The sequence below is a fragment of the Canis aureus genome, chromosome 35 (genome assembly GCF_053574225.1).
Source record: "Canis aureus isolate CA01 chromosome 35, VMU_Caureus_v.1.0, whole genome shotgun sequence".
Classification (NCBI taxonomy): domain Eukaryota; kingdom Metazoa; phylum Chordata; class Mammalia; order Carnivora; family Canidae; genus Canis; species Canis aureus.
The window spans coordinates 13,529,996-13,544,296 of record NC_135645.1 but is presented as its reverse complement, the minus strand read 5'-3'; the positions used below and the strand labels follow the sequence as shown (position 1 = coordinate 13,544,296).

The following is a 14,301-nucleotide window of genomic DNA, read 5'->3' as shown; positions in this document are numbered from 1 at the left end:
AATTTATAATACAAGTAGGCAGAAAATCAGCTAGACCTTTAAACAAATTGATCCAGAAAATTACCTATAAATTACCAATATCAGCAATGAGAGAGGTGGAATATTCAACAGACACTAAAAGAATGTATTTTGAACAACTGTATAGTAATAAATTTGATAACACAGATAAAACGGACAACTTTCCTAAAAGACATAAATTATCAAAGCTTTCTCAAGAAAAAAGAAAAAAATGAATAGCTCTGTATCAATTACAAAAATTTAAATTTCAGAAGAAAAAAAAACAAACAAAAGAAGCTTCCCACAAAGAAAAAAAGAGGCCTAGATGGCTTTACTGGTGAATTCTACCAAACATGTGGGGAAGAAATTTCACCTATTCTATACAAACTATTTCAAAAAAATTGAAAAGGAGGGAATATCTCCCAATTCCCTATGAGATCACTCTTACCCTGATAACTAAACCAGAGAGAGACATTACAAGAAAGAAAACAACACTACAGAATATCTCTAGTGAATGTAGGTGTAAAAATTCTTAGCAAAAAAAATTTAAGATTCTTCTAACAAAGTAATTATACTGAGCAAAAGAAGTCAAACAAAAAGAGAGCACATACTGTATGGATCCATTTACATAAGACTCTAGAAAATGAAAACTAATACAGTGACAGAAAACAGACCACATGTTACTTGGGAATAGAAAGGAAGCAGAGAAGAAGCAGGAGAGAGATACAAAAGAGGAAGGAAACTTTAGAGTAAGGTATATATAGATAATGGTTTCACAGATATGTATATATCTAACACAGGTGATATGTGTGCTTTAAATATGTGAAGTTGGGGATCCCTGGGTGGCGCAGCAGTTTAGCGCCTGCCTTTGGCCCAGGATGCGATCCTGGAGACCCGGGATGGAATCCCACGTCAGGCTCCCGGTGCATGGAGCTTGCTTCTCCCTCTGCCTGTGTCTCTGCCTCTGTGTGTGTGTGTGTGTGACTGTCATAAATTTAAATAAATAAATAAATAACTAAATAAATAAATAAATAAAGTTAAAAAAAAATATGTGAAGTTCATTGTCAGTTACACTCAAAAAGCTGTTTATATAGATTTCTCTGGGTGGTCCATATATAAGCCAGATGTGCTCCCCAAATCATAAGATGTCCCACTTCTATTCTAATTCCGGCTTCCCATTCCAACTTCTAATCCATGTTTCTGAAGTCTTCCCTTTATTTCACTATAAATCTTTTTCACTCCCCTCCTGTCTTTGAGCCTCTACCAAATGCAAGAGATGGTGGCTGAAACCCTTCCTATATTAAGCTCCAAATAAACGGTCTTCTTATTCTCATGTCATGAGACTCTGTTTCCACAACTGCTTCAATTTTTTAATGGCATTGGTTATTTTTAATCTTGGCAAGATTTGTAATAACACCTGATAAGATCCCTTTCAGTGATGTTCAAGTGCATTTTTTATCCCATGTTTCTTCTAATAGATGAAATTTCCTGGTTGATGATCATAAAGAGCTTATTTAATATCTATTTATTTATTACAGAGAGAACACGTGTAAGTGGGGGAGGGGCAGAGCAGAGAATCTTCAAGCAGACTCCTCACTGAGCAGCGAGCCTGATGCAGGGCTCAATGCCATGATCCATGAAATCATGACCTGAGCCAAAGTCAGTGGCTTAAATGACTGAGCCACCCAGGTGCCCCATAAAAAGACTATTTAAGAAGAGTTGTGGAAAGCTGGCCTTAATTTGTTCATGGATATAGTACATGACTCCCTTGCAATATTTTGTCACATCTCCATTCAACAGAGAAGTGTCTAATATCAGGCATAAAATTTCTAAATATATGGGCCTCCTGTTAACAGTTCATAGGGACATAACCAATTTATCTCTGAGGGAATGGATCATATGGCCCTATGGACTAGTGGGAGTACCTATAGCCAAGGGAGTTCAAAGATTTCTGATAGTGTTGCTAATTTTAACTTAAAGATGCCATTGGTTTTTTTTTTTAATTTTTTCCAGAAGTTTGTAGGTGGTAAAGACAGTACAGTTTTTGAGAAAGGATAATGCCTCACAAAATTCTTTTAAAAGGATTCATATAAATTGTGTCTTGGTCATTTGATAGAAAAATTGATATACCCCAGGTTGGAAACATAAAATCAGGCAGCATTTCAGAGATTGAAAAAAATTACACCAAAGATTTTCAGCAAGGAAATGCTTTAGCTCATCCTAAAAATAAATCCTGTGGAGAGTGGGAACTGAATAAAATTCATTTGAAGGTGTTTAAAGGGTCCTTGAGGCTTTGGTTCCCACCATGCCTTATCTTTACAGTTTTTCCAGGATATGATCAAGTAACACATGTGCACAAATAATCTCCACTGTCTTTTTAAAGTTTTCCCAGCAATGCTGATTTGAAATAGTAAGCATTTTGTCTTTATTGTGATGAGTATTTTTATGGAGAAATTCAGCTCATATCCATTTGAAATCATCTGGTGCCACCAAATGGCCATCTTGTGCAGAGGATGATCTCAGTGAAGGATATGCTACATTTTTCTATTCTTCCATTTCCAAATCAGGGGCTAAATGTGGGTATTTAATGATGGCCTCTTTGACTCAATCCAGAGATTTATCTTTTGGGGTAACTTGTTTGGCAAAATGATCTGCTAGAGAATTTCCTTTAGCTACTATATTATCTCTGTTAGCATGGACCTTGGTCTTTACAATAGCCATCTCACTGGGTAGTAGAAGTGTATCTAAAAATTCCTTACCTTGTCCGCTTTTGTTGGGGGTTCCAGCAGAAACTCTTTTTGTTTTAAAGCATCACGCACTACTCCAGAAGTATACCTGCTGTTTGCATACATATTTATCGATTCTCAGGTCTTTGACTGTTGACAAGCTCTCATAACTGTTACAAATTCTGCCATATGGACTAACTTTACCCCAGGTAAGGAACCATCCTATAAAGGAGAGTTTGGATTAGTTATAGCATTAGAGGTAGCCTAATAACTCCCGTTTCAATTTTGAAGTATGCCCCATGAACAAATATTAGGTCAAGATTTTCAATGTGAGTCTCCAATAAAGCTAAGCAAAGTGCAGAAAGTCCCCTAACTGAAGTAAGACAATCACGGGGTTCCTCTTCTTCAGAGCAGAAGAGTGGTAGTATTCACAGTGTTGCAGCAACGAATAGTAACATAAGAGGGAAAGGGCAACAGAAATTCATAAGCAGTTAATCAACTGGCTGAAAGATGTGTGTTCTCAGTGCGGAGTAAAGTCTGTACTACACGAGGAACCATAAGATCAACACAGAACCTAGAACTAATTCTGCAGAAGCATTGACAAGTTTTGCAGTGGTAGTATTGCTATACCACAAAGGGTATCAGCCTTTGCAACTGGAATGGGGGTGAGGTGACTGTAAGTGATGGGCTTTTGATGGTGTCCATTAAGTTGAATTAAAACTCCAAGGCTTTAAGCCCCAGAACAAAAGGGTTTCTTTTGTTGTGAGAGATGTCTAGGGAAACAGACTGTCGGAGAGCCTTCTTCAAATTAAAGAAGACTTGTGGAACATTTGAGCTCCCAGAAGAGAGTGGATCTTACTAAAGACTTAGCCATTTCATAAAGAGGTGTCACAGTCTTAGAAAAAAATTACACCCATTGTCTGAAATATCCGGTTAGACCTAAATGTCATCTTAGCTGTAATTTTGTGAGGGATCTAAGAGAGTTTTGGATAGTCTTTATCCTGTTATGAGAGACTGTTTTTCCCTCCTTAAAACAGCAGCTCATGCCCTAAATAATGTACTATGTTTTGACAAAATTGTATTTATCTTTTTGAGACATTGTGCCTTTTTTTTTTTTTTTTGCCTTTTTTCTATCAAGGCTGAGAGCTACAGGCTTCTCTGAACAAAGTAGAAAATCACCTATACATCAGAAATGAATCACAAGGGAAATTGAGACCTTTTTGTTATTGATTAAGGACCTAAGAATAGGAAGGGGATTCAGTGAACCCTTAAGGCCTAGCTATCCATGTAGTATATCGTTGGCAGAAAGATATTGACTCTTAAGTGTAGGAATACACCCAGAAAAGGCACAGCAATAATCCACTACAAGGATGGAAGTGGTTTGTGGGGGAATTGATGACAGGATGGAATTTGGGTTAAGTACTAATGGAGGAGAGATAACAATTGTATTGGTGTCCTGAGATCTTGAACAAATCAATATATTTGCCCATTTGGTTTCTTTACTGGCAGGACAATAATGTAACAAGAGTTAGTGCAGGTTATGAAAAGGACTCTTGATATAAGGCCTTCGACTATAAATTTGAGGCCCTGCTCTAGCTTCTAACTTTGTAGAAATTTGGGTAACAGTTTGATAAGATCTATCTGAACTTTAATAGACTCTGCTCCAATTATTTTTCCTATGTTGATAGAAATTTTAGCCCATAAAGAGTCAAGTACAGTGTCAAGATCTGTATCTGGAGTACACATCAAGTAGAGTGGAAAAGGAAAGGTGATAAACAGACATAAGTTGATTAGGAATGGATACATCCTCTGAAATCTCAAGAAACAGTCCCTCTGGTGTGCATTTAATATCACAGTTCTATTTGCAAAGCAGATCTCTCCCTAATACATTTGTATATGTGGTATCGCAAAACAGGAAGAGTTGTTTTTCCACCAAGGACCCAAGAGTTGTACTTAAGGACTGGGAGATAGGGACAAATCTGTGAGTTATTTGAAATATTTACCACTTTGGTTCTAACTTTACTCCAAGAAAGAGGCTGGGTAAAGACAGCAGAATTTAATGTAGAAAGATTAGTGTTTCTGGAGGATATTTTCTATTTATCCCAAAGTCTCCTGTAGTTTCATCTTTTGTTTTTGCATGATTGAATTATGATTCAATCAATTTTTATTAAATATGTTCAGGTATGGCTTTTAGGAGACTCTGACTTTTTTTTTTTTTTTTTCGGCCTTTTTCTGACCCTAAGGAGGTTTTTTGTGGAGGTCTCTCTTCAGGTTGGTCCAACCAACTTTTGTAATCAGGATTTAGCATCTGAGGTTCTGATCAATATGCATACAAGTTAACATAGGTCAGGCAACCCTGAGTCATGTGCACTAAAAGAATTACAAATTCTTCTGTGAATCTTGGCTAGTCTTGCTTGAGTTTTGGGAAATCTTTCATTATAGCTCTTAATTCATCTCGGATCTCTGCATACCTGGCTTATGGGAGGGATAGATTATTGGAGACAACCAACATTTGGAGGTTTTAGAGAATTGCTGGGGAAAGATGGGTCTGGACAAGGAGAAGAGGAAGGAGGAGATGCAGAAGAAGGGACGTTAGAGGGATAAGGGGGAAGTGGGAGAGCTGGGCACAAGAAGACAAGTGGAGGGTTGGACAGGGAGGACTTACTATGGAAATGCTTGCCAAATTTCTCATTAGCTTTGACCAAAGAACATTTTAGTGAAGGAACTTTTGAACACAATCTCATCTGAAGACCTCCAAAACCAGTCAAAAAGGGAGCCCATTGGATCTGAGAAATCTTTATTCTTTTTCTTTTTTAAAGTACCTGTCAAATAAACAATTTTGATCAAACCCAATGTTCCACAGAATGGCCACTGAAGCCCCAGGTCATCCTTGGTTACACTATTTGAAACATAGGTACAAGAATTAAAATTGTAATGAATGGACATATAAGAAGTAGGGGTTTCTCTAAAAGAAGAGAAGAATTAGACTTAGTCGGGCCTATAAGAGCTGGCAGCCAAAAGTGATGCTTGTGCACTTTGAGTCTTGAAATCCCAACTTGAAGGCAGTTGCTTCCAAATGCAGACCCAACAACCTACACCTGCAGGGAGGTGGAAACCCAGAGAGCATGTTCTCTGTGGATCAAAGCCAAACTCTAAGGACAAAACAACTGAAACAAAGATAGCCTAGTTTTATAGGCAATCCAAAGCAATGTTTGTCCAGAAGAATGCTGGTCCAGTGTTCTACTCCATAGCAAACAATATTTTTGGACAGCATAACACAAAACAGAAGCAGAAAAGAGAGAAAAAGCGATGAAAGGAATGACCTGATTCCACCAAAGATGCCAAACAAATGAGAACCAATCACAAAACCCAGGTATCAAGCTGAGACTAGATAGCCAAAGAACTTAAAAGAAAGCAGAGCTCAGACGTGATGCTCACTTACCACGTCAACACATACCCAGCACTGCAAGTGGTAAGGCACAAATGTCGTGGTGTGTATTGCACCTGCTTAAAGGTTGGGGTTATGGTGACAAGCAATACAGACAATATCTCCTTGGAACCTTCAGGAAAACTATGGGGGTAAAAAAAAAAAAAAAAAAAGACCACTCAAATGAAAACAGAGGTTATTTATTCAGAGCTTGCTATAGCAAGCCACCATCGTCTGTGTTTGGCCAAGACTCAAAGGCAGGCAGGGGACTGGGAAAGCTTTATAATGAAAAAAAGACAAGGTTTTAAAAATACTTTGATGGTATCTTGGTGACATAGAGAAGCTGCGAGTAGACTAACTAGAAGTGGGGCATTTTTATGGTTTGTAGAGCATATTTGGCTTCCTCTGATTGATCTTGAATTGGAAGCAAAGGCAAAAATTGGGGAAGTTGGCAGTCACTGACCACGTCCTGATTGTTCTGGGCCGTTTGCTGCAGAGATTGTGGTTTGGCTCCCTGGACTGGTTGCTGCAGAGTTTGGGGTCAGAGGTCTATTATCAAATATGGTCTATGCAATGTCTGTTCATATATTCAGCCTCTCACAATAAAAGCGTGGCTTTGTATATATTTTACGAGCCAGCCTAGTTGATGGACCATATCTAACCTTTTAGCTGAACTAGGAGTCGTATGATAACAATATTTGGTCATACAACATCTTAAACTTTCTAATACAATTTCAAAAACATTCTTCCCCTTCTCTTTTCCTTATAGGAACCGTGTGATCCTGTGAGGTTAATTACCCAAGGTCATTTAACAGAATGAGGATTAGATCGTAGTATAGAGTAATTTGTAGTATATAATTCAAAATGGTATATATAAAATCTGTAGTGGCTTTAAAATAAATATTTTGAGTTCTTTGCTAAGATGAAGGATCTGTTCTAATCACTTCTAATTTCAGTTCTTAATGTTGGGATCATAGCTCCTTCAAATACCCACAAGGTTGTCATGTGGAAGAAGGATTAAGTTTATTCCTAGCTCCAGAGGGCAGAACCCATGCCAGTGAGTGGAAAAGAGGCAGATTTCAATTTAGAAAGTGAAATATTTTTCTAATAATGAGACACTTGCCCCCAAGAGAGTTACTGTGTGAAAAAGCCAATTACTCACCTCTTGTGGTGTTGAGTAGGACTCCATGACCCTATAGCTGTAAAGAGTGCTTGAACTGGCTAGGCCAGTTAACCTTGAAAGACTTTATAAACTTCAAGCTTATGAAATTTTGTTAAATTCTAAAAAGAGGTGGGCATCTGGGTGGCTCAGCCATTGAGCATCTGCCTTTGGCTCAGGTAGTGATCTGGGGTCCTGGGATGGAGTCCCCACATCAGGCTCCCCACAGGAAGCCTGCTTCTCTCTCTGCCTATGTCTCTGCCTCTCTCTGTGTCTCTCGTGAATAAAAAACTTTTTAAAAAAATTCTAAAAAGAGGCATAGACATTTTAAATACAACAGTTTAATGTCATTCAAATTCAGTATGAAATTATTCTATTTCTCAAAACAATGAGCTGCACTTTAAACTTTACCCCGAGACTCCTCTTTGAATTAGTATTTTTGTCCTTATGCCCATACATTTTCAAGAACGTTGTTTTAAAGTGAAAATTGTCCTAATAAAGAATCTCTAACTCACTCTTCCATGGTTTTATGACTGCACTGTTATACAATGTTATACCAAGGATGTCTGGGTGGCTCAGCAATTGAGCATCTGCCTTTGGCTTAGGTTGTGATCCCAGTTTACGGATTGAGTCCCTCATCAGGATCCCTGTGGGGAGCCTGCTTCTCCCTCTGCCTATGTCTCTGCCTCTCTCTGTGTCTCTCATGAATAAATAAACTCTTTAAAAAAATAAAACATTATACCAAATGTATTGAACTCCTTTGTGATATTTTAATAAATTATAGGAACTCAAAGAGGTAAAAGAAAACAACAACCTGGGGTCCAGTCCATTAAGCCTCAAACTCTTGATTTTTGCACAGGTCATGATCTTGGGGTGGTGAGATCCAGCCTGAGTGGTGCTTCAGGCTAAATGTGGAACCTGCTTGAGATCCTCTCTTTCCCTCATCATCTGCCCTTCCCCCACTTACTCTCTAAATCATTAATTAGTTAATTAATTAAATCCCTCCCTTTGAATGGTAAATGCTAGGATTTTAATCTTTTAACTCTTTGAACAGGACCTTTTCTTCCGATTTCTCTTTAAAATGTTCCTTCAAGTTGAACGCAATTCTATTATTTTCTAGTTTACGAATAACTTGAAGCCGAAATCAAACAGTCAGTTCTCTTCTGCACCTGAACTGTGATTGTCGGATGATCCCGCAAGGGCTTCCCAGGGATCCTCTTCCCACCTCAACCTGGAGCTGCCTCTTCAACAGTTTCAATGGAATCCCCTCACTTTTATTAGAAGGATCTTTCCTTTTAATGATGGGCTGTGGTTTCCCTCTTTTGAAAGACAATTCAGAACCCCAGCGATTCTCCCAGAATCTAAGAAGTCACTGCAGGGGTAAAGTAGGCAAGAAGTTGGGGGGGGGGGGGAGGTACAAAAAACAAACAAACAAACAAACAAAAAAAGCACCCTCTGCAGAAATCCAGCTCTCTAAATCGTCCTTGACAACTTCCGGAGCCAGATTTCAGGCGGTGTTCGAAGGTGCCTCCTTTCCCCCAGCTATTCGCTGCTTTTATGACTTGTGCATATTTAACACGTACACACACAGGGCGAGGGAGAGAGAACTCGGAAGGGGGGGAGGCTCTCCCTGAGAATAGAAGATGCTGGGGGAAATAAAACAGGTGTCGGGGAGGGAAGGAGTTCTGTTGGAGACCTGAGAGTTCATGGCCATCGTTCCAACGGGCAGGGGCTCTCTGCAGGTAGCAGACAGGAAAAGCAAACTCGTGCACCCTCTTTGGGGACAGGCTCTGTTGCTTTCTGTTTCTTCGCTCGCAGCCAGGGCGCACATCTCCTCCACACGGGCTGCGTTTCCTGCCGGGTGGCTGCTCAGGTGGACTCCTCGAGACCGGGGAACGCTTGCTTGGAGCGTCTCCGATGCCTTTTGAGAAATTTTTATTATTATTTTTTTGGAGGTAGAGTAAGGGAAGGGCTCTGTTGCAATTCTGGCTGGGTAAGCCGGGGGTTATCAGAAATGAGAAGAGGGGGAGGGCCGGCGCCCAGGAGCGGGAGAGCCCAGCAGCCGCCCCAGGCCCGCGCCCCCCGCGCGCCCCGCGCCCCCCGCGCCCCCTGCGCCCCCGGCCCGCGACCTCCCGCGGGGACCCCCGGCGGCGGCGCCGTTTGATCGGCCGTCTCCAGGCTGCGCCCCCGGGCCCGCGGGGGGCTTTGCAAGGACGGGCGCCCGCCCCCTCCGCGGGGAGGCTCGGCTCGGCCAGGGGCGCGGCGCCCACCATGCGGGGCGGCCCGGGGCTCGCGCTGCTCGGCGCGCTCCTGCCCTGGCTCTCGGGGGCCGCGGCCCCCCCCGCCCCGCGCCGCGACCCCCGCGACCCCGCCAGGGGCGCCGATTTCGACCGCGTCTACGGCGGGGTGGTGAGCCTCAGCACCGAGAACATCTACTCCTTCAACTACACCAGCCAGCCCGGCCAGGTAAGACGCTCGCTCTCCTCCCCGGGAACTTGCCCGATCGGAGCCCCGCCGCTGCTGGGGGGGGGGGGGGGTCCCCTCCCTGAGAATTGAGCTCGGGGACCAGAGGACCCCTCGTGCCCTTTGCCCTTCAAAGCAATCACTGCCCTGCCCCGGCTGCCGCATCCTCCGCAGCCCGCCCGGGGACCGACGACTCGCGTTCCTCTCGCACCTTCCCTGGCCTGGTCCCCTGGCGTTTCGGGGCTTTGCAGAGACACAGGTTCCCTGCACCTTCCGCGGCTCGTGGCCCCCTTGCCGCGCCTTTCTCTAAGGAAACTCAAGATTTCTAGGGCTGCGGAGGGAAAGGACTGCACCTCTCTGCTCCTAAGCCTTTGCGGAGAAGGAGCCTCATTTCATCTGGATGATTCTCCAGACTCCTCTACCTCGTAGCGCACGGGGAGGGAGAGCTGCTGAGAATGGAAAATAGGACTGTGTGAGGATGGACGCGAGCTGCAGAGCCTCTGAGTGCTCGATAGTCACCTCCTGCGTTTCTGTACCGCTGTCACACGTATGTGCTCCCGAGAAGCCACAGGACGTGGCCAGAGATGTGCAAACTGCAGCCATCAGCTGATCTGTGGAGGTTTTGCTGTTAAATGGGTGATTGTGTGAAAGTTCTAGACCTATTTCTGACAAGAATCGAGGTGAGACAACGGGAGGAAATGACTGCCCCAGCAACTATCCCTTTGACACACACACATATATATATATACTCTGATTATATAATGTAGGAGAAATGCATGGGTAGGTTTTTTTCCCCTCTAATATGGTACCTTCTGGGGCATGCAGAAAGGAGAAGACTCCCCCAGTGCACCTTCCTCTGGATCCTTTTCCCATGTGAATGTGCATGTGTACCCCTTACTATTCCAGCATTCCCTAGTCCCTCGGGAAAGTCCAGAATCAGATAACTCGAGATACCACCTTATGCCTCCCTCTCTAACTCTCACTTAAAATCAGAATTCAGAAACCTGGTAGCTTGGAGTAGTATGAAGCAGGGTGGACCAATGTGCCCATCACCACTCCCAGACATCTCCCAGCTGTGCGTATTGAGCAAGTTCCCCATCTCCAGTCTGGCACAAAGCTGCTGTCACCATGGCAGCAGAGCCCTCCACCTGGGCCTGTCCTCTGCTGACCTTCAGGTTGCATGTCCTGAAGTAGGCAGAGTGACCATGTGCAGAGCCATTCTATCCTGGGTAAGTGGGAGGGACAGTTCTCATCCCCCCAATTCCATCTCTTCCTTCCAGTGTGTAGTATGGACCAGCTGACATGGCACATGAGTTGTATCCCTAGCCCTGTAATTTGCTCAGAATAAGTCTGAAATATTCCATGAACTCTGGGGTGTACTATCAGTCTCCCCTCCAAATCATTGGTAAGGAAACTCAGATGATATGCACAAAGTAAGTTCTGACATCAGGCTTTAGTATTTCTTGCACTTCAGCTTAGAAATACATCGGCTATTTTTTAACTATCACTTAACCTTTTCACCCTTAGTATTTGGTGAGTTTCTCTGCCACTGCACGGGTGCACTGTTTGCAGCTGGGTCACCTGCCTGACTTTCCTAGAAAAGTGTGAGATATTGAGGACAGGGGCAGAGTCATGTTCATCTCCGTGTTCCAGCACCTAGCACAGTGCTTGGCACATGGAAGGTTTATTAATATTTTTGAAAAGTGAATAAGTGAAGAAAGATTTAAGGAAATTGTAAACTAAAACTAAATAAAACTAAATACATACTTTTGGGGGCACTTGGGTTGCTCAGCTGGTCAAGTCCTGATCTCAGGGTCCTGGGATTGAGCCCTACCTCAGGCTCTATGGTCAGTGCACAGTCTGCTTGGGACTCTCTCTCTCTCTCTCTCTCCCTTTCTCTGCCCCTCCCCACCCTTCCTCTAAAATAAATAACTAAATCTTTTTTAAAAATAAAGTATATGTTTTATTAGGTTGGAAGTGTGAGATCATTCCAGATAAAAACATTTTTAACAATTGTTATGAAATTGTTATGAATTTTTTTTTCTTTTTTGAGAATGGTTATTTGGCTATTATTTAGAAAGTCTGATTATAGAGAATTAGTTTAGATGCTGTATTTAGGCTAACATATGGCACTTGACTAAACTCAGACTGGCTGCCCAACTCACTTTGTGCACATGCAGCACGCTAGTAGCCTCAGCCCTCCCCTCTATAAAATGGATGTGTGTGTGTGTGTGTGTGTGTGTGTGTATTCTAAGGACTCACTCTCCAGGGATATAGGGTTAAATGAAATAAATGCCCATAAACTTCCTCCCAAGGCCTCCTGGGTCTCAGGGTGATTGGCTTAGATTAAAATCCTAACTCTATAGGCATGGGGTGTGTGGCCTTGGTAAGTGACATCATTCCCTTTCCATTTTACCTGTCTACATGCTTACATACCTCTTATTTTATGAAACAATGGTGAAACTTAGTTTTTAAAATATCTTTGCATGATACAATAAAAAGTTGACAACCCCAGTAGTCACTAAAATTTCACTAATCTGAGAAATACAGTTGGGAACTGTGGGACTAGCAGATAACTCAGGTATCTTAATTATTTTAATACTGGCATGCAATAATATGAACCAGCTGTCCTTAAATCTTACAGCTTTTGAGACATCTCTTTAGTATGCAAGTAAGATAGTGGAAACCTCAACCCTCTTACTTTGGGGATTACTCCCCTCTCCCTCCAGCTGGTATTCCCATTGACTTCATCAGAGATTATATTTTTCTGATCTAACTGCTCTTGTTTCTTTCTCTTTTTTAAAAATATTTTATTTATTTATTCATGAGAGACACAGAGAGAGAGGCAGAGAAATAGGCAGAGGGAGAAGCAGTCTCCCTGCAGGGAGCTCAATGCAGAACTCGATCACAGAACCCCAGAATTATGACCCGAGCCAAAGGCAGATGCTCAACTACTGAGCCACCCTGGTGCCCCTACTCTTGTTTCTCTTGATGGCCTCTTCTCTTCTTGGTCCTGTTTGCCCCATGTTGGATACTGGCAGCCCCACCTTCCAAAACATGAATACGATGCTTTTAGGTATAGCAGAATTTTCCTGAATGTTTGGAGTAACATAAGGGTTTGCAGAGCAGCATAGGGTAGGTGATAGATTAAAGCAGAAATCTAGGCAATGCTGTTATAACAATTTACCAATTTAAGATGGTGGCACTATGTTTAGGCTCTGGTTTATCACCATCTTACTGGCTACTCCCCACCCCAAATGCTGGCCTCCCCCACTCTCGAAATTTTTGTTATTCGTGAGAAGCAGTTTTGCCTCCATCACAGACCCCAAACTCATTGAAGGGCCCTACTAAATAAAGAACTATGAACCCAAGGTCAAAAGGCTGGCCAGGACCTTTTTCCCTTAATGACCCAAGTTTTGGTCAGGGATCCCTCTCCTGCAGGGGTCACCTCCCACCTATACCTCTTCAAAGCAACAAAGAATTGGGTTTAGAAAAAAAAAAAAAGTATAGCTTTTTGAGTTTTCATCTTTTTTTCTTTTTCTCTTCAAGCTACTGTTATGTTTGCCATTATTTTTTCTTCACTTTGGTGGAGAAAGGCTATTCCCAATTTAGGCTTTGGTGAGAAGAGGAAGCTGCTGTGGGAACCTTTGCCCCTAATCTTTCCTGTCAGCCACTGCATCTCCTGTACCAAACACTGGTCTCAAGGAACTATTTAGCCAAGCTTGTGTCATGCTAATTAGCTGAGGTCAGCATCAGGAAAGGTCTCATATGTCTTCTAGGCAGAGTAAAGTAAATAGGAAGTTGCCCTTAAAAAAAAAAATCACTGGAAGAATGGAGCGACTGCTTACAAAAATAATGAATATAAGGATTGAAGTTGCAGATTAGGCGAGATCATGGTTCATTTTATTTCTCTGGAGGGGAAGTATCTGGAGACTCCTTTTCAGAGGAGGAGAGTTTTCACTATCGTAAACTGGGTCCTCTATCACTACAGGGCTGGAAATAAACGAGGAGGAAATCACCTTGTTGAGAAAGTCACCAGGCATATGTTTGACTAGGACAGAGGGCACAAAAGCAGGTTTATTGAGAAATGAGAATACTCTTGTAGAGACAGGTGGTGGCAATAATCAGATGTTTATACTTGAGCTAGATGCTGATAAGAAGCGTTTAAATAAAAATCTAACTACCATGCAACAAGAAGTGTTCTCTGAGGCTTTCAGCAACAGAATTCATTGTTCACCATAGATCTTTTAATTTGAAATGTTTCCCTGGAAATATTCCTTTTGTTTATTCAACTGAGACATTTATCTTTTAAGGACATATGCTTGTTTTATGCCCAAGGAACAATCCTTGGCTTTATTCACATCAACCAGTAGTTGTCTACCTAGAACCAGTTATACTGCATTTTGGGTCCAAATTCAAAAAGCCTATCCAGTTCTTGGGAACAATGACGTATATATCAGGATATTTGAGCAGTAACTTCTAACTATACCTTACTGATTACGTGGAAGAATGAAAACTTGTGATAGGAT

General features: G+C 42.2%; 1 protein-coding gene across 2 annotated transcripts in view; it reads left to right on the top strand.

Moving 5' to 3' along the window:
• Positions 1-9,565: 9,565 nt before the first annotated feature.
• Positions 9,566-14,301, top strand: part of SIDT1 (SID1 transmembrane family member 1) — a 95,545-nt gene continuing 90,809 nt past the window's right edge. For both annotated transcript variants that reach the window (XM_077884434.1, XM_077884433.1), the window contains exon 1: positions 9,566-9,775. In XM_077884434.1, coding sequence (XP_077740560.1) covers positions 9,581-9,775 — 195 coding nt within the window. In that variant the 5' untranslated portion in view covers positions 9,566-9,580. The remainder of the gene's footprint in view (positions 9,776-14,301) is intronic.